Below are 25,274 nucleotides of genomic sequence, written 5' to 3'. Positions count from 1 at the left end.
ACCTCTCATCCGAAAGGCTTCTCCAGTTTTGTTTTGTTTTTCAATTGAAGCATTCAGTTTTTCCTAAATATGTTTTCTTCCTGTTTTAGATGCTTATCACAGCCAGGCAGATCCAGTGGACCGCTGATGTTACAAAATCTCTCACTACCAGCCAGGAGAGCTCTGACAAGTCCTCCCTTAAGTCCATGAAGAAGAAACAGGTTTGGTCAATTTTTGTTAATTACATTTTCTGAAACTTTATACGTACATTCAAATATGTCAAAGATTTTCACAAAAAAGCAAAGGAGAAATGAAAACACACTAAGAAATATTTGACTAGCCACTGTTCAGTGTGCAATGTGGCCTTCTAATTGCGAAACGTGTCAGATGACTACATTAGTCTCTCAATTGTTGGATATTTTGCTAAATCAGCAGCTATATTAGGAAGGGCAGAAAAAATATTCCCAATCCTCTATAATTTGTTTAACCTTGTACTTTGTACACCTCACACACATTTTTACTTCCTTACATCTGTTGCAGCAAACCACTGATATAATATCCTCGGTGACTTCCCTTGCCAAATAAATTTCAAAATCATTTTATCCCACTCTATAAAGTCTTTGTTCATTAACTTCCCTGGCTGGGTCTGGAACAGATACATTCACCTTGACGCTAAATTAATTTTAATCACCTCAACTTTTGAGGTGAAAAGCAATAAGACTCAATCTTCCAATAACAGACTTTATTCTAGTGAGTAATTAGATTATTATTGATGGATTACTGACTTGTGTTTTCTGGTAGATTAATTTGAAGACACTTTAATTTAATTGATTTAAATCTGTCAATTACCCATCTTCCTCTTATGGCTTTGTTTGGCCTTAAATATACAAACCTGTGTTTTTCCTACATTTATATTTAAGCAAGATTGCTGACCAGAATCTGTTTCCCAGGTCTCCATGCTTCAGAAGGATTCAGAGACAATCCGCGGCAACCTCTCTAAAGTGCTACGTCTTAAGATTGTAGCGCTTGTCACCGTGGAGGTTCATGCTCGAGATGTCATTGATAAGCTGGCCAAGGCAGGCTGCAGTGACATCAATGCCTTTGAGTGGCTCTGCCAGCTGCGGCTATACTGGGAGAAGGTATGTTCTTAGAGAGGTAGATATGAAGATAAAGAGAAAGACGGCCATAATTTCAGCAAATTTTTGTAGTGGCTTTGTAGCTTTTGCAGGTGGTTGATGATATTTTCCCTATATTAGGAAGCTGATGCATGACTCTTAATACTTCTGTAGGCTAGAAGATCATCTACTAAACTTATTTCTTTCCTGTTTATTTATTATCTATCACTAGGATGTAAATGATTGCATAATCCGACAGACCAACACACGTTTCAAGTATGGATACGAGTACCTGGGCAACTCTGGACGGCTTGTCATCACTCCACTTACTGACAGGTTGCAATCCATCAGTCAGTCAATCAGGGCACGATCCAACAAATGCACCAATAGTTCATCAATCTGTCACATTTTAGTCAATATGTAAATTTGTAATAACCAACATATTTATTATGTTTTATGTAAAAAATTCTTTGTTTTTTAATGTTTAATATTCATGCTCAGTATTGGAAAATGACAGTAGAGCAGACCTATTCTGACATAAGCAATGTTACTGTATACATACACAAACATACAAACTAACTTGGCTCTTGCATATTCACAGGTAAAAGTCAATGTAAAAAGTAAATAGTGTGCACATCTTAATGTTTCTTACAGTGGGTAGATTGGTTATTGCAATTTTGTAGACCATGAGTGGTACACAAATTCTTCTTTATTTTGAAATTATTCTGACCATATCTGTATGGTCAATGTTTGATTTGTTCAGGTGTTACATGACTCTGACCACAGCACTCCATCTCCATCGGGGGGGCTCCCCTAAAGGCCCAGCTGGCACTGGGAAGACAGAAACCGTAAAGGACTTAGGCAAAGCTCTGGGCATGTATGTTATTGTAGTCAACTGCTCTGAAGGACTAGACTACAAGTCCATGGGACGCATGTACTCAGGCCTGGCACAGGTAGGGAAAAAAATGGCTTACGATGATGATAATGATTATAATGACTGTGATGATAATGATGATGATTACTATAATTGAAATTATAACAACGATGATGATTTATACCAACCTAAGTAGAAGAATATTCTTTTTTCATACGTTTGAAAGATGCCATGTGAGTGAACATGCTGTTTGCTGTTTCTAGACACTTGGGTTGGTGAATGTGTGTTAGGGACATCATATTTTTCAGTAAGTTGTTTTCAGAACACTGCTCTCATGCTTGCCAAGTTTAAAAACGCTGTAGTTCAGAAAGTAGTAGGTTGCTCTCTCTCCATATTTGTGGTAACCATGTGCATTTTTACAATGATAGACACAAGGTCAGTGTGTGTGAAACATGGCATTTGCTTCGTTATCAGGCTAGGGAAGAAAATCAGCTATACAAAACATTTGTCTAAACTTTTCTGTTTATTCTGTTTTTAATTACCCACCCTGAATAGACGGGAGCATGGGGCTGCTTCGATGAGTTCAACCGTATCAACATCGAAGTGTTGTCGGTAGTGGCCCAGCAGATCCTCTCCATCTTGTCTGCCCTTTCTGCTAGACAAACCAAGTTCAATTTTGATGGACAGTGCATACGTCTTGTCCGGTCATGTGGAATTTTCATCACTATGAATCCCGGTAGGTAAACACTAATGTGCACCTGCACATACCTTTTAAGTCACCATATTTTAATAAAAAAATCAACGTATGAATCATACTGAGTGTTAATTTAAGCTGAAAATATTCATTGTGTTCCAGAAATAGTTTGAGACATTCTCAGTAGATGTTTTATTATTTTTGCTGTCATAACTAATTCTTAGTTTTTTCTAATTATCGCCTTTTCCCTCCATTTTTATTTTGTCCTAGGTTACGCCGGTCGTACCGAGCTTCCAGACAACCTCAAGTCCATGTTCAGACCTATCTCCATGGTGGTGCCAGACTCTACTCTAATTGCTGAGATAATACTATTTGGAGAAGGCTTCAACAACTGCAAGGTAATACCACTCAAGGGAATTTTATACTGGAAACTAGTATAAAGGATCAGATGAAAGAAGACAATAGTACAAGTAATGTTCATCTTAGTCTAAGGGATAAACTAGCATTTGTGATAGCAAATACCATTTTCTGCTTTGGGTTTAGGTAAAGGTACTTTTGTTTTGGTTGCTTTTTTATCCTGTACTAAAATCTGGTGATCTTAAACAGGCAGTCCTTGTTATTGTACTGTAGGTGTTATTCAGAAAAAGACGTTATTACTAGTGAGATGTTTGCATGGCTAATAAAATAAATATTCCACTTTACATGAAGCTATGCATACACCAATTATCACCCCTTTTATTTGTTCAAACACCTTCTTATAAGGTTGGTATTGCAATATTTGCAAATTATTTTTTTCTAAATAGATCATGTTTACATGACCAATATCAAATTTGTGATCTATTCATATAGGGAATAGTATGGGAAGTTAGCTAAATGTAAACACACTTAGTGTTTGTGTGTACGTCATTCCAACTCCGTCTCTTCTTTGTCCTCATAGCTCCTGGCTAAGAAAGTTTTCACCCTGTACTCCTTGGCAGTACAGCAGCTGTCTAAACAGGACCACTATGATTTTGGCCTGCGTGCTCTCACCTCTTTGCTTCGCTGTGCCGGAAAGAAGCGCCATTCTTGCCCGAACGTTCCTGATGAAGAAGTAGGTCTCTCTTTCTGTTTGTGCAACTCCACATATGCAAAATAGGCTCATTGGATGCCTCGATGTAAGTGAAAAAACAAACAAACAGGCTATCTGTGTAAACACATTTCACACTAATGGCAGGCTGTTGCTGAAGGTAGTAAGCCTATCAGTAAGCCTTTGTCTCTGACCTCAGATCCTGCTAATGGCTATGAAGGACATGAACATCGCCAAGCTGACGTCTACTGACCTGCCACTGTTCAATGGGATCACCCAGGACTTGTTTCCTGCTGTTGAGACACCCATTACAGACTATGGCAATGTAAGTCATTGGTAGAGATGATCCAGTCTAGCGTTAACATAAGTGTTTGCATTGACTGTATGACAGTGTTCATTCTTCTTTGATCCCAACAAACCACAACATTAATTCATTATATGTGCAAATGCATCTTCAAGAAGTGCAGTTCAGACGTAAGAGAGTTGCAGACGTTGTCCTGAGAGCTCTCACCCCCCCTCTATATTCATTGTATCTCTAATATCACTAATATAAGGTATTTCATTATGTTTGTATATGAGTGTGTGGGATATCATCATCACTGACTATCTGTCTAACTAACTGACTAACTACCATTTTCTGTGATATTGTTGCAGCTGAAGAAGGCTATAGAGGTTGAGCTTCATCAGAGTGGTTTGCAAGTGACTCCATTTGCCATGACAAAAGTCATCCAACTTTATGAGACCAAAAACTCTCGACACTCCTCCATGCTGGTGGGAAAGACTGGCAGCGCTAAGAGTGTTACCTGGAGGACCCTGCAGCGTGCTCTTACTGCCATGCACCACAAGGGAGTGCCCGGCTTCCAGTTGGTCCAGGTGGGTATGGATGGGAAAGGATTCACTGTAATTTATTAGTTAATACTGCTGGTTTATTCAAAGGGGAACATTCTGATGTCTCTTTTTGAGGGCTGATGTCCAGGTCAAATTTGCGCAAACTGGCAAATAACAGCGAATCAGGTTTATTGCCAAGCAGGTTTACACATACAAGAATTTTCTTCATGGTCTAAAGCAATGATTTCATTGTATTGAGAACATTGCTCGTGTAGAGGGCTCTAATATAATAATAGGTACACTTGCCCCCAAAGTAAAAAGTGTTAAGTGTTAATTACCCTACTGTCTACCTTTCTCCAGCTGTATTCTATTTGCTTTGTATTTGTTCCCAGAGTAAAAATGAAATTTCCAGTAAGTTAATAGCTTCCTACTAACCACTATATTTTTACCCCTGGCTCTGTCTTCTTCCTCCTTTTTCCTCTGTGCTCTGTGTATATTTATTTCCGGTGTCTCTCCTCGTACCACCCTCAACTCTCCCTCGCTTTCATTATCTTTCTCACTGTTTTGCTCTATTGCCCGTCTCTACTGAGATATTGCACCTTCTATTTCTGATTTTGTCTCATTAAGATGTTCATGAAACACAATGTACTCAACCAGAGATTAACACAAACACATGGAAAGTGGAAACCTGTTGAAAGGTGATTGCAATATCACCGTGTGCCTTTTCAAAGATTCCTCAATTATCCCAATTTCTAGGATTTTATGGATTAACCTGAAACAGAGGCCGGTGAAACAATACACTGAACAGTAATACATTTGTGAAAACATTTAAGATGATTAAGAAATTAAAAACCTGTTTCTACTCTTTTGACAGTATCATCTGCATAATAGAGGTGTTACGTGATATTGGCTGGAAAATGTAAACGAATGCAGCGTAAACATAAAAAAAACACATGTTCCAGGAAACGTATTGCTCTAATGTGTTCCTTTCATTTCAGCTTTGTAACTCAAAAACAGTATTCAGTTATGATCAGCCATTATAATGCACTTTCTTTTATCAACTTGTTTATCATTTTCTCTTTCATGACTTCGACCATGTGGCACAACAGGATTATCCTCTGAACCCCAAGGCAATGAGTCTAGGAGAGCTGTACGGAGAAAATGACCTCTCCACCAATGAGTGGACTGATGGAGTGCTTTCTACTCTCATGAGATCAGCCTGCACAGGTCCTGACTCTCAATAACACACATTGCTGCACATAAAGTATTAATAGAGACACACAAGGGACTGAAGATTCTTCCTCTGGTCATAACCACAACCCATTCCCATGTCTAAACTCCAGCACAATGATAACATATTTTACATTATCTTATAGAGAAAAGTGCCTTTAAAGAAGTAATACTAAACAATGAAGTGCTTCTTTGGTACCTTCCTCACTCTTTCTTTGCCATTATTACAACTGTCTTTTTGAATTCTCAGTAAATCATCAATTACTGGCAGAAAAATGTAATGGTGGTTTGAACGAACACACGACACTGTTGTTCCAAAATGTTTTTTTCATAATATTTCTTTAAGTGCAGTACATACACACAAGCACGTAAGAAATACAGAAGCGTACAAACTCTTTTGTTAAGACTATGGTCTTTTTGTGGTCAATGTTTTATTCTTCTTTAATAGAAATATCATCATGTTGTTGATATTTGTGTGGTTGTTTGTTTTTTTACATTTATCTTTTTAAGTAAAAAACCTGAACCTTGAACTGAACTTTTTTCTGTGCCACTCCGCACCTGTTCTCCATTCTTTAGATGAGAAACCAGACGAGAAGTGGATTGTGTTTGATGGGCCTGTTGACACACTGTGGATAGAGAGTATGAACTCTGCTATGGATGACAACAAGGTGCTCACACTCATCAATGGAGAGAGAATTTCAATGCCTGAACAGGTGAGAACAGAACTGGAAACCAGACATCTTGGCTTTTCATAGTTGGAAAAGCACACATTTCAAAAAGCTTTTTTAAATGTATTAATTGTTCAGAAGTAAACATTGTGCTAAATAATGTCAATGGATTTAAGCTGATCATCTTCAAACCTCAAGGTGTAGGCACTGTCAACTTTCATGTTTCCATATGGAAAGCAGTGCACAAACATAGTTTGTTCTGTGCACCAACTTCACATTCAACATTTAATTGCAAAAAGGCTCACATAAGAAATGTAACAAAGTCACAGCCAACAAAAATCACCACCATTCCTGTGTGCTTTATAATAATATAAGACTAATCTTTCAAACTAATGAGCTGAAAAAAGGTTAGGTTATTTCTTTGACGTTGATTTCAGTCGTCTGTAGGGTACAGAACATATCACTGAACTTAACCTTTTATAATAGCAGACATCTGGTACATATTGTTTATAATCCCAGATAAATAAATGTCTCACCTTATATTGTTGTATATTGGTAAACCAGTAACTTGATCATAATAGAAACAGTAAATATGAATTCTTTGGTCTCAGGTGTCTCTGCTTTTTGAAGTGGAGAACCTGGCAATGGCCTCTCCAGCTACTGTGTCTCGCTGTGGGATGGTCTACAACGATTACAATGATCTTGGATGGAAGCCCTTTGTTCAGTCCTGGCTAGACAAGCGGCCAAAGGTAAAGTGGACTCAGTCATAATAAATCATAGCCATAGTCTAAAAAAATGTTTACAATGTTTAAAAAATGAAATAAAATATAAATGAGAACAAAGACAGACGCTTTTGTCCAAAGCGACGTACATGAGAGATAAAGAGTTTATTAGAGGAACACTAGAAACACTCCGTTTATTCCGTTATTTTCTGGTGCCCTTCCTCTGTCATATTTTGACCTCAACATTGCTCCTTTTCTCTCCAGGCTGAAGTGGATCACTTAAAGCGTTTGTTTGAGAAATATATAGAGAGCACACTCAGCTGTAAGAAGAACAACTGTAAGGAGCCCGTTCCCATCACTGAGCTTAATGGAGTCACCTCTCTCTGTCGTCTCTATGACTCTCTAGCCACATCCAGCAATGGGGTATGAGAATAAGAGTTTCATTTCTAACCTCCATTCTACGTTCTTTTCTTTGACCTAAGCATCATTTTCTAGCACACCTTTTATGTTCATCCTAAATTGTATTGTGTGTAACTAACTGAAGACTTGTGACTGAAATACAGCCATATATTATCAATCTCTTACTGATTACATTATATAGAAAAGGCTTACAGTATCTCTAAAGAATCCCCAGTGTAAGATATGTTTTTCTCCCTTTCTCCAGGTAAATACTTCAGACACAGAAAACTTGGGTAGGATGGTGGACCTCTGGTTCGTCTTCAGCCTTATCTGGTCGGTCTGTGCCTCTGTTGATGAAGATGGACGCAGGAAGATAGATTTCTTTCTACGGGAGATTGAGGGCACCTTTCCCATCAAGGTTTGCTGTTGATAGGAAGTGACAGAGCTGTTATTCTGTTGTTTTTATTCTGGTTGTTGGTACTGGTAATTTGATACCATGACGGTTTAAAAAGTAGAAAGTGAGATATAACATTCTCTGAACTTTCCTTCAGGACACAGTTTATGAGTACTATGTGGACACCAAGAACAAAACCTGGGCTTCATTTGAAGATACACTTCCTAAGGGCTGGCGCTACAATGCCAAGTAAGTAACCAAGCTGTCCAATGTAAGCTGTTGTTGGCATGTATGTGTGAGTCTTGATGTTTTATACATCCCACTCTAACTTTTACTATCGAATCTGTAATATAAAATTATATAATATACTAATAAAATATACATTACATCTTACTCTCCCTCTGCACTCTCCTGCAGTGCTCCATTCTATAAGATTATGGTTCCCACAGTGGACACAGTTCGCTACAACTTCCTGGTCAAGGCTCTGGTGTTGGGTCAGTATCCAGTGCTGCTTACTGGGCCAGTGGGCACAGGTAAAACCTCCGTGGCCCAGAGCATCCTGCAGGGCTTGGATAACAAGTGGACTGCCCTCACTGTCAACATGTCTTCACAGGTTGTTGCCTTTGCATGGTCTGTGTGTGTCTGCGTATACCATTACATTGCTTTTGTTCTTTTAACCAGTGTGCCTTGAGACGTTTTTTTGTTAGAAATTTTGCTGATGGTTGATTTTCTTAAGTCAAATATGAGCTTTAAACGATTAAAGCGAAGTCTTTCATGGTTGAAATGGAAGGAAAAAAGTAGCCTATAATATCTTTAGTTGTCAAAACAGGGTTTGTCTTATTATAAATGTACTCCAAATGAAATGGCTCTCTTCTGTATCTTTGTCTCTTTCTCTGCGTCATCATCTCTCTCCAGACAACTTCTAATAACCTCCAGGCCATCATAGAAAGTCGCATAGAGAAGAGAACCAAAGGGGTATTTGTGCCAGCAGGTGGGAAGCGCCTGCTTTGCTTCTTGGACGACCTCAACATGCCAGCCCAAGACCTCTTTGGCTCCCAGCCACCACTGGAACTTATGCGCCTCTGGATCGACTATGGCTTCTGGTATGACCGCCAGAAACAGACTCTTAAGTTTGTCAAGGTGAGAAAGGTCATTTTGATGAGGGCAGTGGGATTAAGGATGTTTCCGCCTTTGTGGGGCCTCCTTCCTAATTGCCTCTTAATTTCCATTCTTTTTACAGTATGAGAGAATAGAGCTTTACATGTGAAAAATTTGTAATTTCATAGTTGAGCATTACTAAGAAGTCCTTAAACACAGCCGTTGTGGTGTTTGTATGTATGTGTTTCCTTCTTTAGGACATGTTTTTGTTGGCATCCATGGGGCCCCCTGGTGGAGGGAGGACTTACATTTCTAGGCGCCTACAGAGTCGATTCAACCTCATCAATATGACTTTCCCTAATGTAAGTCCTGTTGAAAATGTTCCTCCCCTCTCCAGCCAAGCCATGCCCTGTCACCACTGAGGACTAAATGTGATTTTTTTTTATTTAAAGAAGCATTTAAATTACAACTGTACTCCTTTCATCCTCTTTTCCATCTTTTTTATGTGTTTTTGTTGTGCCTCTCGACTCCTCTCTTCAACCTGCTTTTTTTGTATTGCTTCAAAAAAAGTAGACCTGACAGTTGAGATACCCTCACTCTCGAACGTGTGAAGCAGATGCAACAGACCCATATGTTTGAAATGTATTTATCTTAATGACATGGTTGTATTCTAAACAAGCTGTGCCAGAAGTGAACACCCCTATGCTATCTTTATGCAGGAGTCCCAAATCCGACGGATCTACAGTACCATGATCAACCAAAAGCTACAGGGGTTCAGGGAGGAGGTGAAGCCCATTGGAGAAATTCTGACCAAGGCCACCTTAGAACTGTATTATGCTGTTTCAGCTCGTTTTCTTCCCACTCCAGCCAAGATACACTACCTCTTCAACCTCAGGGATATCTCCAAGGTACAAATAATACATATAGATACATAGGTAAGGGTGATATAAGTAACTCTGCAAACCCATACAGACAGTATTTAAAATAAGTTAAGGAAAATATAACCAGATTAGATTTCTATTACCATTTATAATGCTTGAATACTCTGCAAATTGTAATATTAGATGACACTTGTTTGTTTCTGTTCGACCCTTTTTAGGTGTTTCAGGGTCTGCTAAGAGCTCACCCAGACTTCCATGATACCAAAAATAAGATAACTAGACTTTGGATCCATGAGTGCTTCAGGTAAGCACGTTATTTTAAACTTCATATAGCACTTCTAGCCTCCAAATGACAGTGTCATTAGGCATTATTTCTCCTTAACTGAATCTAAAGGTACTGTGTAATTAGTTGTGAATAGATTTTTAACTTATTTTAAATAAGTTAAAGGATAAAAGTGCTTTTGTTTTGCATATACTGGATCATTTTGTTGTTTTTCTTTTGTCATTAAGAGTTTTCTCAGACCGACTTGTAGATCGCAGTGACATGGAGATCTTTACTGCTCTGCTGGTTGAAAAAGTGGGCTCACTCTTTGACCTCACTTTCCACAACCTCTGCCCCAACAAACAACCTCCAATATTTGGTACATTTACTATAGTCAACACATATACACGCACCCAACAATTGACAATGACTGATTGACTAATGCCACCCAAGAAGCTATGAATGTGTTTACTGTGTTCATTTCTCTTTGTATGGATCAGGTGACTTTCTGAGTGAGTCTCGTGTGTATGAGGATCTTCTGGATGTAAAGAGACTTAAGAAGTTCATGGAAACCCAGCTTGAGGACTACAACTTGACACCTGGTGTAGTGCCCATGAGCCTGGTGCTCTTCCGTGATGCCATAGAACACAGTTAGTCAACACACCCTCATACACATATTTGAGTGAAAAATACTCTGTGCATGAAATTGTCCTAATGCATTATCCCAAAGCATCAATCCCACTTGTCACATTCTGTCCAGTCATTACCACAATTAATATAAAAGGTCCTTATCTGTTGTACTCTCATGTGTTTTCTTTGCCATCTACAGTTAGACAGTTTTATGATTCAGACACGGTATGAAACTCTTTAGTGAAGCACAGCATGAGGAGCACTTAAAATCTTCTCTGCAGCTGAAACTGAAAAAGGCTTCCCAGCAGCAGGCTTTGCTCTCTATACTCTGCTGTCAGAGTGCCATTTTACCAAATACCACTGCAAATCAATAGCACTACATTATTTTATAAACAAGTCGAAGGCCTTTAAAAGTTGGAGCATGTTAAAGAAAAACAGGGAGCAAAAGACAGAATGTACAAAATCAGGCTTAGGAACAACGTTTTCTGTCTTCAGTCCGACAGTATTTTAACAGAGATTTTTACTCTGCCAGGAAGAGAAAATCGTTAAGCTGTAGTGTGTTCTGAAAGGTTTATTCCATGAGCAAGGTCCATGACCAAGACAGCAGCATTAAAAGAATAAAAACAACAGCCTTGCATATACACAAATAACATCAAACGTCTTTTCAGAGCATTCAATGGCCAAATATTCCTCAATCCAGTTTTTATAATCTCCCATGCTATTTAAATAATCCAGTAAAAGGCTACACTGTAACTTAAAACTAGCTGTCTTCTTAAGCTTAATAAAGACAAGGAAACCAGGTCATAAAGTACACAGTGATGTGTATGGTACAATATAAAATATATATATATATAAATATACGATATAAAACTTGAGCAAGTTTAAACAATGTTTTCCTAACTGGTGGGCTAAGACAGGCCCTATGTGTATAATATAAACCAAGCAAAACCTTAAAAGACAGCCTTTCATCCACCCAAGTATCCAAGTACCCGAGGAATGATACTCTATTTCAAGTCCAAAAATATATATATATTATCCGGGTAATATTTGTGTGCTCTCTCCACAGTAACCCGTGCAGTACGTGTGATAAGTGAGCTCAGGGGCAACATGCTGCTGGTTGGTGTTGGAGGCTCTGGTAGACAGAGCCTGTCTAAGATGGCTGCCTTCATCTGTGAGTACCAAGTATTCCAGGTGGAAATCACCAAGCAGTACCGCAAACAGGAGTTCAGAGAAGGTAAGATTAACCACACACTACACTCGTATTACATGCATTCACAGATGTTCCAGAAAGCTAAAGCATGACCGAATCTAATGCATCCCAAGTGACCTTGTGGTCTGGTAATGAAAACATGGAGCGCTCAATCTGACAAAATTAAACAAGATGAAAACAAAAATGGGCTAACAAATATTCATTGATTTTCAGTGTAAGGCATCACAAGTTAAGGTCCTGGCTGATTCACCTGAGCTCTGCCTTTGTACAATCTGTTCCCCTTAACCCCATCTTCAGGCTCCTGCATTATTTTCTGTCTTTGCTTTCAGACATCAAGAAACTGTACCGTTTGACTGGTGTTGACAACAAGCCCACAGTCTTCCTGTTTAATGACACCCAGATTGTAGAAGAATCCTTCCTTGAGGACATCAATAACATCCTGAGCTCTGGAGAGGTGCCTAACCTCTACAAGCAGGATGAGTTAGTTGAGGTCAGCATTGTCTTTTTCCCCCTCCTGTTTATCCAACCATGTAACTCAAAACTCAATTACAAAAATTATCTAGGCCTTGGTTTAATTCTAAATGTTTACAGTTATTCAAATCAGAACAGGATTCTTACACAATTTAAACATTACTTATAAATATTATTTTTTAATAAGTAACATAAAGCTTCCAATATGTATTAAACTTACAGTACATACACTGAGATAATGGAAAACTTTACATCATTAAAATATATTTCAAATACATGTCTGAAGTTCTAACATGAACCTTTCGTTGTTCATCTCCAGGTATGCAATGCTCTGTCAGAGTCTGCCAGGAAAGACAATGTAGTTGAGACTCCTGATTCCTTATTCAGCTACCTGATAGAGCGCGTCAGGAACAACCTGCACATAGTTCTCTGTATGAGCCCAGTGGGAGAGCCCTTCAGGTAGAGTCTTCTATTATTTCATGTAGCTCACTGTGTCTTATAATCCCCACTTTAACAATATGTTTCTCTTCCCTCTCCCATCTCTGAGAATCTGTGTTCACTTTTCGTCAACACCCAAGTTTATGGAAAGTAACCCAGTATGATTAACATTGCAGTCTCTACAGACTGAAGAGTCCATCCATGTAGCATCCTCCTTCTATTATCTGTGTATACATTGTGTATACAAATGTATTTGCACTTGTTTAACAGACCCTGTGTCAACATTTTTTTCAGCAAATTATACCTGTTCAAAATGAAAAAATGTCTCTTTGTCAACAGAAACCGTATCCTACAGTACCCAGCGCTAGTAAACTGCGCCTCCATTGACTGGTTTTGTGAGTGGCCCAAAGATGCCCTGCTGGAGGTAGCTGAGAGGTACTTGGATGGACTGGACCTGGGCTCCTTGGAGGGGGTAACGCATCCGTGCACACACACATACATATGTAAAAAAAAAAACCAACAACATGAGGCACTGGATTTTTTTTGGAGGGGGCACTGCTTTACAAACAGCGACAATCAATGCATTTACAATAGGGACATACAATAGGATTGTTTACATTGCGTAACAGAACTGCATATGATTGTGTGTGGACAGAGAGCGTCAGATGTCGGACCCTCTTTTGCCGTTAGAACACTGTGAGAGGAGTAAACTGGTCCCGCTGTTTATTTGGTTGCCACGACTTCACGTGTGATTGATGTCCTGTGACTCCTGTCACTGTGTCAGTGCTCTTCCTCAACGAGGAGAGCGGCCGAACAACCGATTCATTTTTACTTGTTACTATTTTATTTTAATTTAATTTATTTCCAAGTTGCTGTTTAAACGTGTATAGTTATCTATCTTTTGCTGTCCAGAAATAAATTGGGATCTCATTCGACCATTTTGGTGCCAAGACAGCACATGAAAAAATGTAACACGTACATTTAAACAGCTGCTTCTATTTTATTACAAAGTCTTTCTGAAAAGTTTAGTAGAACTGTAAAAAATGTTTGAGAAAAGTAAAGTTTTGGGTACTAAACTTATGAACAAGAATTCAGAATAGATGGTAAGTAATGTGACTAGGTTGTATTCCTTTTTTACATGTACTGTGTGATGTTGTAGATCCAGACAAAGGTTGCCAGTATCTTTGTGACCACACACCAGTCGGTTGCGCAGATCTCCCAGAGGATGAGGCTGGAGCTGAGGAGACATAATTATGTAACACCCACCAACTACCTAGAGCTTGTGTCTGGATACAAAAAGTAGGAACTTTTAAACTTTCTCCTTCAATGATTCTTGCTTTTCCTTTCTTCTCCTTTCACACAACTTATAATGCCTATTGTGTGTCTTGAGAGCCACAAAGATGGTTAACAAAGATACAACTGTTTTTAAGAATCCTCTCAGTTGTACTCAATTCAACTTTTGCTCTTTTAACAGTTTTTGACTCTGAAAACATAGCTGCAAGGCTGCTTGTTGAACACACACACAATTTTAAAAGTACTTTTCTGGTCTGGCCAGTTGCCCTCCTCAATTTCTTTAAGAAGCGCAAGCCTCCTACTTTTATGGCTTGATTAAAAAAAATAGAAACAACCCTGGGTTTCCGTTTAGCACTATTATCCAGCAAAAACTCCCCATCTTCTATCTATCTACAGTATGCCTTGTTGCTAAAAACTATGTAAAACTGTATAACATCTATTTCTCTGGCAAAACCCAGACACCTGAATAAACCGGCCTTCCTCCATGATTGCTTAGCCACCATCAAAGGATGTCTATTAATGTCTATCAGTTTGTGTCTGTCTATTTATTTAATTTATTAAGATGTGATTGTCTCTGTTACAATCACCTAGTCAATCATCTGAGTGTCCATGTGTGTATGTGTTTGTGTGTCAATCTAGGCTGTTGTCAGAGAAACACAGTGAATTGGGTGAGCAGGTGAGCAAGCTGCGTAATGGCCTATTCAAGATCAGGGACACACGGGAGAAGGTGGAGGCCATGTCCGTAGAGCTGGAGGAGGCCAAGAAGCAGGTGGCCGACTTCCAGAAACAGTGTGAAGAGTTCCTGTCTGTCATTGTTCAGCAGAAGATAGAGGCTGATAAGCAGCAGAAGGTAAGCCAGTATTAATATGTGCACATATAATAAATTGATTAAAGTAATAGTTTAAGACATTTGAGTGGTTCACATCAACCATGAACTACTGGTTCATCCCAGTGCTCATCACAATTGGCTACCGAGCTCTCTTAAGACACGTCCTCCCGCCAGGTATGAATCAACTACGTCAGCATCCAGGAGGGTTCTGCTTTCATAATCAGAGCTGCACAGCTTAAGTACCTGCGCATGTGCAGTCTTCTTTTTTCTTCCTCTGTGGGAAATGTTAAAAACAGCTCCCTTTACAATGTTGCTGAACCTTCTTGTTAACATCACACAGTCCATAAAGCGCCATATTTTAGACTTATGTATGAAAAATAAAATGTCACACTTTCAACGCTAAACACGATGAGGATGCAACCACGTTATAGTGGGCTGAAAATTGGTTGTTTGATTTCACCTTTTTTTAAAACAATAATCAACGTTGAAATCCCAGTTGGTGCTCACTTGGATCCAACTACTATAGATAAGACACAGTTTACGTAAGTGTTTGATGTTTTGAAGTGTCTGATTATTGTGTCTGTCAATTAGCCGTATACCACAGTGACACATTTGTGTATGTTTGTGTGTCTTTTGTTAAGACGGTGAGTGCTAACAGTGAGAAAATCGGGACAGAAGAGGTACAGTGTAAAGCCATGGCTGAGAATGCACAGAGGGACCTAGACACGGCTCTTCCTGCCCTTGAAGAGGCCATGAAGGTAGATGTCTGTCCTGTTGATGTTAAACTTGCCAGACCCTCAGTGTGTTTGTAATTTTGTCTTTACTATATGTACTAACGTTCATTATTATGTCTTGTTGAATTATTTATTTGATACTGAATGAGTAATGAACCCTGCCCTTTCTGTATATTGCTCCCCGTGTCTTCTCCACCAATGAAAGCAGTTGGGGCTTTCTGTTCTAGTGTTGCATTATACATGACTCAGCAAGCAGTATACTCATCCACACATTCACAATTTATTGTATTTTGTTCACAAAGGCTTTGGAGTCTCTGAATAAGAAGGATATGACAGAAATCAAGTCGTATGGTCGTCCTCCAGCACTGGTAGAGACAGTAATGCAGGCTGTCATGATTCTTCTGGGCAAAGAGCCTACCTGGGCAGAGGCCAAGAGACAGCTGGGTGAGAGACGGCATAATAAAGTACAAATATAGAATGTGTAAATCGATAAGCTGAAGAAAGTTATTATTAAGTTATGATGATTGTTTTTAATAGTTAAAGATGAATAGAATAAAAAGATGTATTGGGTGGAAAAAAAAGTGAAATTAGTGTTTTTTTAACCCCTGAAATGTTTCTGGCAGGTGAGGCCAACTTCATCAATACATTAGTTAACTTTGACAGGGACAACATATCAGACCGTGTGTTGAAGAAGATTGGACGGTATTGCAGGCAGGTGGATTTCCAGCCAGAAATCATCGGCAAAGTAGCACTGGCTGCCAAGTCCCTCTGTATGTGGGTCAGAGCCATGGAGGTAAGAGGTTGTCTGGTGGCTACCAGCACACAATTACACACATGAGCACATGAGCACAAATTCATAATGAGCTGTATGCATTCGATGCATTGCTGTAGCAGCAGCTGTAGATGGCATCAGCCAAATAAAAGGACAGCAATCGCGCAATCACAAAACAAAGAGACTTGTATTTGCTATACATATATATGTATATATATATATATATATATATAAACAGGGAAAAACAAAGCAGAACTGGATACATGAATGTGTGCAATGCTCCTCCAGGTTTATGGGCGTATCTACAGGTTGGTGGAGCCAAAGCGGGCCCAACTGAACACAGCAATGGCCCAGCTAGCTGAGAAACAGGCTGCACTGGCTGAGGCCCAAAACAAACTTAGAGAGGTAAGGAGCCCATTGCATCTATCACCCTGGTAGATGTTTAGACTCTAGCTTAGGCAACTCCAATTTATATTAAAATGCAGTAGTAGTATTATAGCATGCCTAATTAACATAGAAATATCAATGTATTATTTTGATACGATAACTGTGTGTGTGTGCGTGTGTGTGAGAGCAGGTGGGAGAGAAGCTTGAGCAGCTCAAAAAGCAGCACGAAGAGAAGCTGACCATGAAGGAGAGTTTGAGGAAGAAATCCGAGGAGATGGAGGTGCAGCTGGATCGAGCTAACAAACTGGTCACTGGACTTGCTGGAGAAAGGGTCCGCTGGGAGGAGAGAGCTGCTGTAGGCCTTACACATGAACACACATACACACAACACGTACACACAACCCCATCTTTTGAAGGGGCTTGTTTAGGGCAATTTAGAAACAAACTGATTACACAACACATAACACAGATGTACATATGTATGTGTGTTTGCTTCAGGGCCTTGAAGAAAACATGGGATACCTGGTAGGAGACTGTCTGCTCGCAGCATCATTCCTCTCCTACATGGGACCCTTCCTTTCCAACTATAGAGATGAGCTGCTCGCTATCTGGATGAAGGAGGTGAGAAACACATTGAACTAACAAAACCAAAGCCACGCATACACATATGACCTCATAAAAACATATCCTGAGGTGCAGGTAATTAAAAATCCATCTATTTATTTGTACTCATTCTACTATTACTAGCGAGTCATGAAGGAGAAGTGTCCTGTTTGAATGTTAAACTGTAGTTTTTCTAACAAAACCCACCCGTTGTGCCTCCTTCTACTCTCTCTTGCTCCGTTTTTCCTCCCCTCAGGTAAGGGATTTACAGATCCCATGCACACCAGGGTTTAGTTTTGCAGCTTTTCTGTCCAGACCTACAGCAGTGAGGGACTGGAACATTCAAGGTCTGCCCTCTGACTCATTCTCTACTGAGAATGGAGTTATCGTCACCCGTGGAAACCGGTCAGTAAATGTCACGATTTCTTCAGTGTTTAAGAAAGAGACAATTTAGCTTCTTAATTTGGACTTGGTTATTTTTACTGGGCAAACCATGTTCTTCATTCTGTAAATAAAAGCTTACTTTTACTTCTTTACCCTCTGACAAGATGGCCGCTGTTGGTGGACCCTCAAGGCCAAGCTCTGAAGTGGATCAGGAATATGGAAATGGAGAGAGTAAGTTTTGACGCAGCCAATCTGTTTCTGATTCCTGTTCAATTATTGAGTTATTAGAGATCTTGACTGTAGTAAAGCTACTTAATTAAAGTTAGGCTGGGTATAATATGTCTCTGTCTTTCCTCCTGTGTGTGTGTGTCCATATGTGCAGGGTCTGAAAGTGATAGACTTTCAAATGCCAGACTACCTGCGTGTGCTGGAGAATGCCATCCAATTTGGGAATCCTGTTTTGCTGCAGAATGTCCAGGATGAGTTGGAACCCTCTCTCAACCCAGTTCTTAACAAGTCCCTGACACGGATAGGTCAGACACACACACACACAGTTAAATTCAGTGAAATATACTGTGTGCAGTGTCATAATCCATTGTGTGTATGGGTGGAAATTGTTTGCGCCTTTCACAGGCGGCAGGCTGCTGTTGAAGCTGGGTGATAAGGAGGTGGAGTACAATCCAGAGTTCCGCTTCTACATCACCACAAAGCTTTCAAACCCCCACTACACACCAGAGATTTCTACAAAGACCACCATAGTCAACTTTGCTGTCAAGGAGCAGGTCCGTGTGTGTGAATACATATGAGTCTTCTCCAAGTTTGGCTCTGGTTTATTATTTTATAGTGTGTATCTTCATTTGTGTGCACATACAGTTTGAGAGTATGAGTAGTCTGTGAATGGTATTTGTTTGTTTGGCAGGGTCTGGAAGCCCAACTACTGGGAATTGTAGTGCGTAAGGAGCGTCCAGAGCTGGAAGAACAGAAGGACTCTTTGGTGATCAGCATTGCTCTTGGAAAGAAAAGCTTGCAGGAGCTGGAGGATGAGATTCTTAGGTTGTTTAACTGACTGTTTCAGACACACTGTGACATTTCTTATTTTTCTTTACAGAGCAGAAAGTTAAGATGAAAGATCCAATCTTTTATTGACATTAGTAGTAGTCGTAATGGTAGTTGTAGCAGTTATATTGGTAGAATTTGTTCCTCTTCTTATATTTATAAGCATGTTGGCAAGATTTCTTTATATCAAAGACTTAAAATATAGAAAATTTTTTCATCATGTGACTGATCTACAACTTTAATATTTCTTTTACTGTTGCTTCTACTATTTTAAATAAACAGGCATCAAGATATATCGTTATAACTACTGTTGGTCACTTATCAGTACCTCAGTACTTTGCTTAGAACCCACCCTTTCCACCGTTAAGTCTCATCTGAAAACGTTTGTGTAGTACTTAACAACCACAAGTTGTACAATTTTAAGGTAAATTGCTTAACAGCAAACCACCAGCACCACAGCAGCCACTTTTCTGCATTTTTATCATGAAAAACTGCTTAACACTGTTTTTTAAAGCATGAAGTTAAACTTATGTGTTTGTGAAAATTTGCTTTGGTTTGTTATGCTTAGTAGGTATGGTGGCAGTATTTTGAGTTGTTACGTTGTATTAATATTGTTTTTTATGTTCTATACTCTTCTGTGTCTACTCCACAAGGCTGCTGAATGAGGCAACTTGTTCACCACTGGAGGATGTGCAGCTGGTAAACACCCTGCAGGCATCCAAAGTCACAGCCACTGAGGTTTCAGAGCAGCTAGAGAGCAGTGAACGGACCGAGATCGAGATCGACTCTGCTAGAGAGGTCAGGTGCATGGATGAATGATTGGGGAATTGGGTCATAAAACTTTTGATGGGTTTTGTTATTGTTATAATATGCTGAACGAGTAATCAACAATAATTATTAAGTTCATTTGAATATCACTTTGTGTGTGTATCTAAAAGCGCTCTCTCTTAACAGGCATATCGCCCATGTGCCCAGCGAGCCTCCATCCTCTTCTTTATCCTAAACGACATGGGCCGCATCGACCCAATGTACCAATTCTCACTGGATGCCTACATTAACCTGTTCAACCTTAGCATTAAAAACAGCAAGCACAACCACAAGCTGGAGGAACGGATAACCAACCTCAATGACTACCATACCTATGCAGTATACAGGTAAGCAAGGACGCATCAAAAGAGTCCCTTTACATAACTCATAAGGTACAACTAAGCTATTTAAGTGTACCGTGTAAAATGGTAGATGGACAAACTACACTAAGGGGGGATTCACTAAAGGATTACGCAGCTTTTGCGCCCACTAAACCTGTGCAAATGACACAAAAAGACTCATGTGGAAGCACACGCAGCACTAACAGCACTGTGCAGTGAGAGTGAAAATATTTCTGTCGGCAGAGAGTTGGCGGTAACTGCGGCACAGTATTATAAGGGCTGTCAGGCTGTGAGTTTCCACTGATCATGACACAATTCAACCTTTTTTGTGATCAAAAAATGTATTTGTCTGTAAAAACAATCTGTCAATAATATCATTATTGTCATTATTATTATAATTGAGTGGCTGCGAAACTTCATGGCCGTGTTTGCGCTTGAATATCATCAGTGCGCTTTGCTTTGTGAATCGGACCTTGAGATGGAGTTCCACGCAAATGATCAGTGATTAGTGAATTCCCCCCTTAGTGCGCTTTTCAACCAGAAACAAGCAAACAAAACATCTCACAATTTGCCTCGATCAGCCATTTAAACACAGATGGTGATGCAAGTGCCATGCAAGATCTTGGCCTGCTCATTGAGGGCAGCTGAGGTTCCGATGTCCTGCTCTAGGATGCTTTTATGTAGACTGTAGGTGCCAGGAAAACTCGGTCTACATCCTGAGGTGTATCCCTGAGATTGAAAACTGTAAGGCACACTATAACTCAAAATTGTCAAAAAATACTGACTGAGATGTATTTTAGCACAGTACATACCAAGCAATTGTGTCTTTCAAAAACACATTTAAGTCATTACATTAGTTAACTTATAAATCCTAATTGGTGTTTGATGAATCAGAAACACAGACTATATTTATTGCCATGCTCTAGCTAACAAAGTGTGTTATCCTCTGCAGGTACACGTGTCGTGGTTTGTTCGAGACCCACAAGCTACTCTTCAGCTTTCAGATGTGTGCAAAGATCCTGGAGGTGGCTGGCACACTAAACATGGATGAGTACAGCTTCTTCCTTCGAGGAGGACTTGTAAGAACACAGACAGAGACAAACACCTTGTTTCATTTAAGATAAATTAACAGCTATAAAACTTGAAAATGTAATATTTATCCTATCTTCCTTAACTACTGAAATTGTTATTATACTTGGGATATTCCTGACACTGATGAGTGATTTTATTGATTGGTTGTTCAGCTCATACTCTGATGGAAGCATAGTTTACCTACAAATTACTGATTGATGTGTTTCTAGGTACTTACTAAAGAGGATCAGATGGACAATCCCTGTACCAGCTGGCTGGCAGACTCCAGCTGGGACAACATCACAGAGCTGGATAAGCTGCCCAATTTCCATGGCATCATGAACTCCTTTGAACAGTACCCCCGAGACTGGAATCTGTGGTTCACCAGTGCTGAACCAGAGAATGCCACACTACCAGGTGTGTATGTGTTATGGGACGTTTTTCTTTTACTTTGGTACTTTTTTACTAAAGATGGTTCTCCCAACAAGCAGGACAAAGTGTTTCAATTCTTTTTTTTTCTTGTCTCAGACCACATATTTATTACATTGACAGGAAACAAGACGGGGTGTATAGACACTTCTTTGAATATGGTACATTATCATATCCATGGAGAAGACAGAAAATTATAAATGAGTATGCATCTTGTACCAATAACAGTCTAAAAGTCTAAGCCTTATATTCATTAACATGGACTCGAGTGTCAGAAGATGGCTAGTGAAAGGAGCCATAACATAACTACACATCTGGAGAGAAAGTGGTAAAAGAAAAAGGGGGAAAAGAAATAGATAGAAATCAAGTTACAGGCTTCACATGTGTGTAAATAATTACAGTGAGGTATTTGGACAAAAGGATAAAAGAAGTAACAAATGTTATTCGATGAAACATAATGGATGTTCCTTCATTTCAGTATCTTAACAAAATCTGATATCAGAGATTTGACATATAGCACCCACTTTTCCAGTGTGATAGCAATATGTCCAATTTCAGATTTAAAGAGAATGCAACCTTTTCCACCCTGTACATCTCCTCTGTTACATCTATCCAGTTTTTTCTTTGTAGGTCTGACATGCAACATCCATCTTTGGTTAGAGCCCTTTTCCCTGCTGCCCAATACATTTAACTACAGGGGGAAATATAACCTAAATATATGGTTTTGAAATCAAATGTTTTTGTGTGTTAAAAATGGTCTGAATCGCCTGAATGTATTTCTTTCCAGTAATTCTGTATGTTTTGACATTCCCAAAAAGTGGTTCAATTTCTCCGACACTGAGGGTTTCCATCATCATACTGTGCCTTCCTATAGAGAGTGATAAAGTATCCAAGATTTAATTCTGTCATCTAATTTATTAGGTGTAAAATCTGAATCATATGCTCAGAATTCAGATCTCATCCTCCAATTCTTTTTTTTTTTTACCTTTTAGGTGATTGGGAGAATAACTGTAACGAGTTTCAGAAGATGTTGATACTCAGGTCCCTGCGTCAAGACCGTGTCTCTTTGTGTGTAACCTCCTTCATTGTCAACAACCTGGGCCCTCGCTTTGTGGAGCCACCTGTTCTCGACATGAAGTCTGTGAGTGTTGAATCCATTTCATCTTTCTTCTGTCTTTAGTATTTGTTTTTAATCCTCAAATATGAATTAAACACATTTTTAATAATCAAATCTAATCTAATTGTACAAAGCTCTCCACAGTGTTCCTTAGACTTAGACTTAGACTTAGACTCAACTTTATTGATCCCTTTGGGATGACTCCCTCTGGGAAATTCAGTCTCCAGCAGCTTATACAGTACAATACAATAGGAAAGAATCAGCACACAGAGGGTAAAAAATAAAGATCAAAATATATATATCTATCGATATATATATATATATATATAAAAAAGTACAAAATTAGATAACAAAGTATATAAAATATACACTCTTAGAAAATGTACAAGTAAACCTATAAGTTCTCATGTGATTTACAACCTTTTGGCTAATTCATTCTAATTTTTTTTCCACTCTCCAGGTTGTAGAGGAATCCACCTGCAGGACTCCCCTGATCTTTGTTCTGTCTCCTGGTGTGGACCCTACCGGAGCCCTGCTGCAGCTTGCTGAGGCCTCTGGTATGAGCAAGCATTTCCATGCTCTCTCTCTGGGCCAGGGGCAGGCCCCGATTGCTAAGAGCATGATAGAGGAGGGCGTCAAGAACGGTAATGCACCATCTATGCTCTGACTGCCTGCCTGCTTTGCTGTTTCTGACATTCAAAACACTTTTTTCTTATTACGGTAAAACAACTAGACATCTCAACTTTACTCAAGCCAGCTGTTTCTGTTTCTGCCCAGGTCACTGGGTGTTCCTTGCCAACTGCCACCTCTCTCTTTCATGGATGCCTGAGTTGGACAAGCTGGTGGAGCAGCTACAGGTGCAAAAGCCCCACCCAAACTTCAGACTCTGGCTCAGCTCTTCGCCACACCCCGAGTTTCCCATTACCATCCTGCAGGCCGGCATCAAAATGACCACTGAACCACCAAAGGTGCACATGCTCATGTATATGGTTTCCAGAAACGAGGGATATGCTATAGATAAATAATATATAGGACAACAAATCCACCTTGTATGTTCTTTATATATAATACTCCTTTATATATGTTACAGTAAAATATAGTAAATCTCACAATGAATACCTGCCACAGTGTTAACACTGTCCTCTTTTGTCATCAGGGTGTAAAAGCCAACATGAAGCGTCTGTACCAGCTGGTGACTGAGGAGCAGTTCAACCGTTGCTCAAGACCCACCTTATACAGGAAGCTGCTCTTCTCCCTCTGCTTTTTCCACAGCATCCTGCTGGAAAGGAAGAAGTTTTTACAGCTGGGCTGGAACATAGTCTATGGCTTCAACAATTCTGACTTTGAGGTCAGAACTGAATGTGATACTAAAGGAAACTGTGACAAATGTTGGGGGGAAAAAAACAAGCAAAAACTGGGAAATAACACTTTTGTTAAGTCCTGTGAAGGTGTTGGTGCCGACAAATAGTATATGATACAGTCAAAATGACTGTGCTGAGGTTGTGGGTGATGTAATAGAGGTTATGAATGATGGAATTCATTCATCTTTCGTGCCATATTTGTCAGTATTCTTCTCTGAAAAATAAATACAGACTTTACTCATTGGGAAAGATTGTCAAAGACCCTGTCAGGGTGAGGGCCAGGTAGACTGATGAATATTGACAACTTAGTTCAAATGCATGAAATTGAATACTCGTCCTTAATCTGTTTCTTAAATCATCATCTTGATGCTCCTTAGGTGAGTGAAAGTCTGTTGAGTCTGTACCTGGATGGATATGAGGAGATTCCCTGGGATGCGTTGAAGTATCTCATTGCTGAGGTCAACTATGGCGGTCATGTCACAGATGACTGGGACAGACGTCTTCTAACTACATACATCAATGACTACTTCTGTGATGCTGCCATCAGCCAGCCCTTCTTCAAGTGAGACACACACACATCTTGCTATACTAGTTCCAATGTAAGCACTATAAATCTATAAAAAGAAGTTTCATTCAACAAATGTTTGTATTGTTGATGTCAGATGCAAAGAAGTTTAGATATGTTTGCCTGTAAACTTCAACACACAGAAAATTGTGGCTGCATTAAGGTGGCAGAAGCCATTCAAACTTCTAAAGTCAGCTGTCGAGAGCTCCAGCACCACCAAGTGGATGATGAGAGTACTCACCTTAACAAAAAACAATACACTGAAACGTACACTTGAGCACTGTCAAAAATCCTTAGTCCTCAGTATTGTTATATTTATTACAGGATAAATGCTGTGTCTCCTTCCTTTATGTCTGTTCATATATATATTTAAGGGACAATCTCTATATGAAAATTTAATTCATCAGCTCAAACCGTCCTATAACTGAATGGGTTAGATTGACATGTGGGAGAATGTACTGTATGTCTATAAGTAGGTTAAAATGTGCTCATGTACATTGCTCACACTGTTGGATGTATCTATTCAGAAATATTCAAAAAAGAATATGTAGATAATTTTCAGTTAT

General features: G+C 39.4%; 1 protein-coding gene across 1 annotated transcript in view; it reads left to right on the top strand.

Moving 5' to 3' along the window:
* Positions 1-25,274, top strand: part of dnah2 (dynein, axonemal, heavy chain 2) — a 52,026-nt gene that overhangs the window by 22,290 nt on the left and 4,462 nt on the right. Inside the window, exons 33-80 of the mRNA XM_069672709.1 lie at positions 90-200; positions 930-1,118; positions 1,327-1,430; positions 1,858-2,047; positions 2,524-2,704; positions 2,933-3,060; positions 3,600-3,752; positions 3,928-4,053; positions 4,383-4,601; positions 5,666-5,783; positions 6,363-6,499; positions 7,066-7,203; positions 7,441-7,599; positions 7,841-7,993; positions 8,127-8,218; positions 8,387-8,582; positions 8,885-9,109; positions 9,325-9,429; positions 9,787-9,975; positions 10,167-10,252; positions 10,459-10,589; positions 10,711-10,860; positions 11,907-12,074; positions 12,380-12,540; positions 12,841-12,980; positions 13,299-13,431; positions 14,119-14,258; positions 14,892-15,102; positions 15,723-15,839; positions 16,118-16,259; positions 16,439-16,608; positions 16,876-16,992; positions 17,165-17,329; positions 17,473-17,595; positions 17,834-17,982; positions 18,126-18,192; positions 18,344-18,494; positions 18,595-18,743; positions 18,881-19,014; positions 19,671-19,815; positions 19,972-20,171; positions 21,118-21,244; positions 21,467-21,653; positions 22,658-22,806; positions 23,243-23,426; positions 23,560-23,750; positions 23,939-24,130; positions 24,521-24,705. Of these exons, the coding sequence (XP_069528810.1) occupies positions 90-200; positions 930-1,118; positions 1,327-1,430; positions 1,858-2,047; positions 2,524-2,704; positions 2,933-3,060; positions 3,600-3,752; positions 3,928-4,053; positions 4,383-4,601; positions 5,666-5,783; positions 6,363-6,499; positions 7,066-7,203; positions 7,441-7,599; positions 7,841-7,993; positions 8,127-8,218; positions 8,387-8,582; positions 8,885-9,109; positions 9,325-9,429; positions 9,787-9,975; positions 10,167-10,252; positions 10,459-10,589; positions 10,711-10,860; positions 11,907-12,074; positions 12,380-12,540; positions 12,841-12,980; positions 13,299-13,431; positions 14,119-14,258; positions 14,892-15,102; positions 15,723-15,839; positions 16,118-16,259; positions 16,439-16,608; positions 16,876-16,992; positions 17,165-17,329; positions 17,473-17,595; positions 17,834-17,982; positions 18,126-18,192; positions 18,344-18,494; positions 18,595-18,743; positions 18,881-19,014; positions 19,671-19,815; positions 19,972-20,171; positions 21,118-21,244; positions 21,467-21,653; positions 22,658-22,806; positions 23,243-23,426; positions 23,560-23,750; positions 23,939-24,130; positions 24,521-24,705 (7,277 nt within the window). The remainder of the gene's footprint in view (positions 1-89; positions 201-929; positions 1,119-1,326; positions 1,431-1,857; positions 2,048-2,523; positions 2,705-2,932; positions 3,061-3,599; positions 3,753-3,927; positions 4,054-4,382; positions 4,602-5,665; positions 5,784-6,362; positions 6,500-7,065; positions 7,204-7,440; positions 7,600-7,840; positions 7,994-8,126; positions 8,219-8,386; positions 8,583-8,884; positions 9,110-9,324; positions 9,430-9,786; positions 9,976-10,166; positions 10,253-10,458; positions 10,590-10,710; positions 10,861-11,906; positions 12,075-12,379; positions 12,541-12,840; positions 12,981-13,298; positions 13,432-14,118; positions 14,259-14,891; positions 15,103-15,722; positions 15,840-16,117; positions 16,260-16,438; positions 16,609-16,875; positions 16,993-17,164; positions 17,330-17,472; positions 17,596-17,833; positions 17,983-18,125; positions 18,193-18,343; positions 18,495-18,594; positions 18,744-18,880; positions 19,015-19,670; positions 19,816-19,971; positions 20,172-21,117; positions 21,245-21,466; positions 21,654-22,657; positions 22,807-23,242; positions 23,427-23,559; positions 23,751-23,938; positions 24,131-24,520; positions 24,706-25,274) is intronic.

Source organism: Semicossyphus pulcher, unplaced genomic scaffold, assembly GCF_022749685.1.
Source record: "Semicossyphus pulcher isolate SPU_LCO1_2020_fin unplaced genomic scaffold, fSemPul1.0.p SCAF_21, whole genome shotgun sequence".
NCBI lineage: Eukaryota > Metazoa > Chordata > Actinopteri > Labriformes > Labridae > Semicossyphus > Semicossyphus pulcher.
The sequence above is the reverse complement of the archived record's forward strand: the minus strand, read 5'-3'. Positions and strand labels throughout refer to the sequence as shown.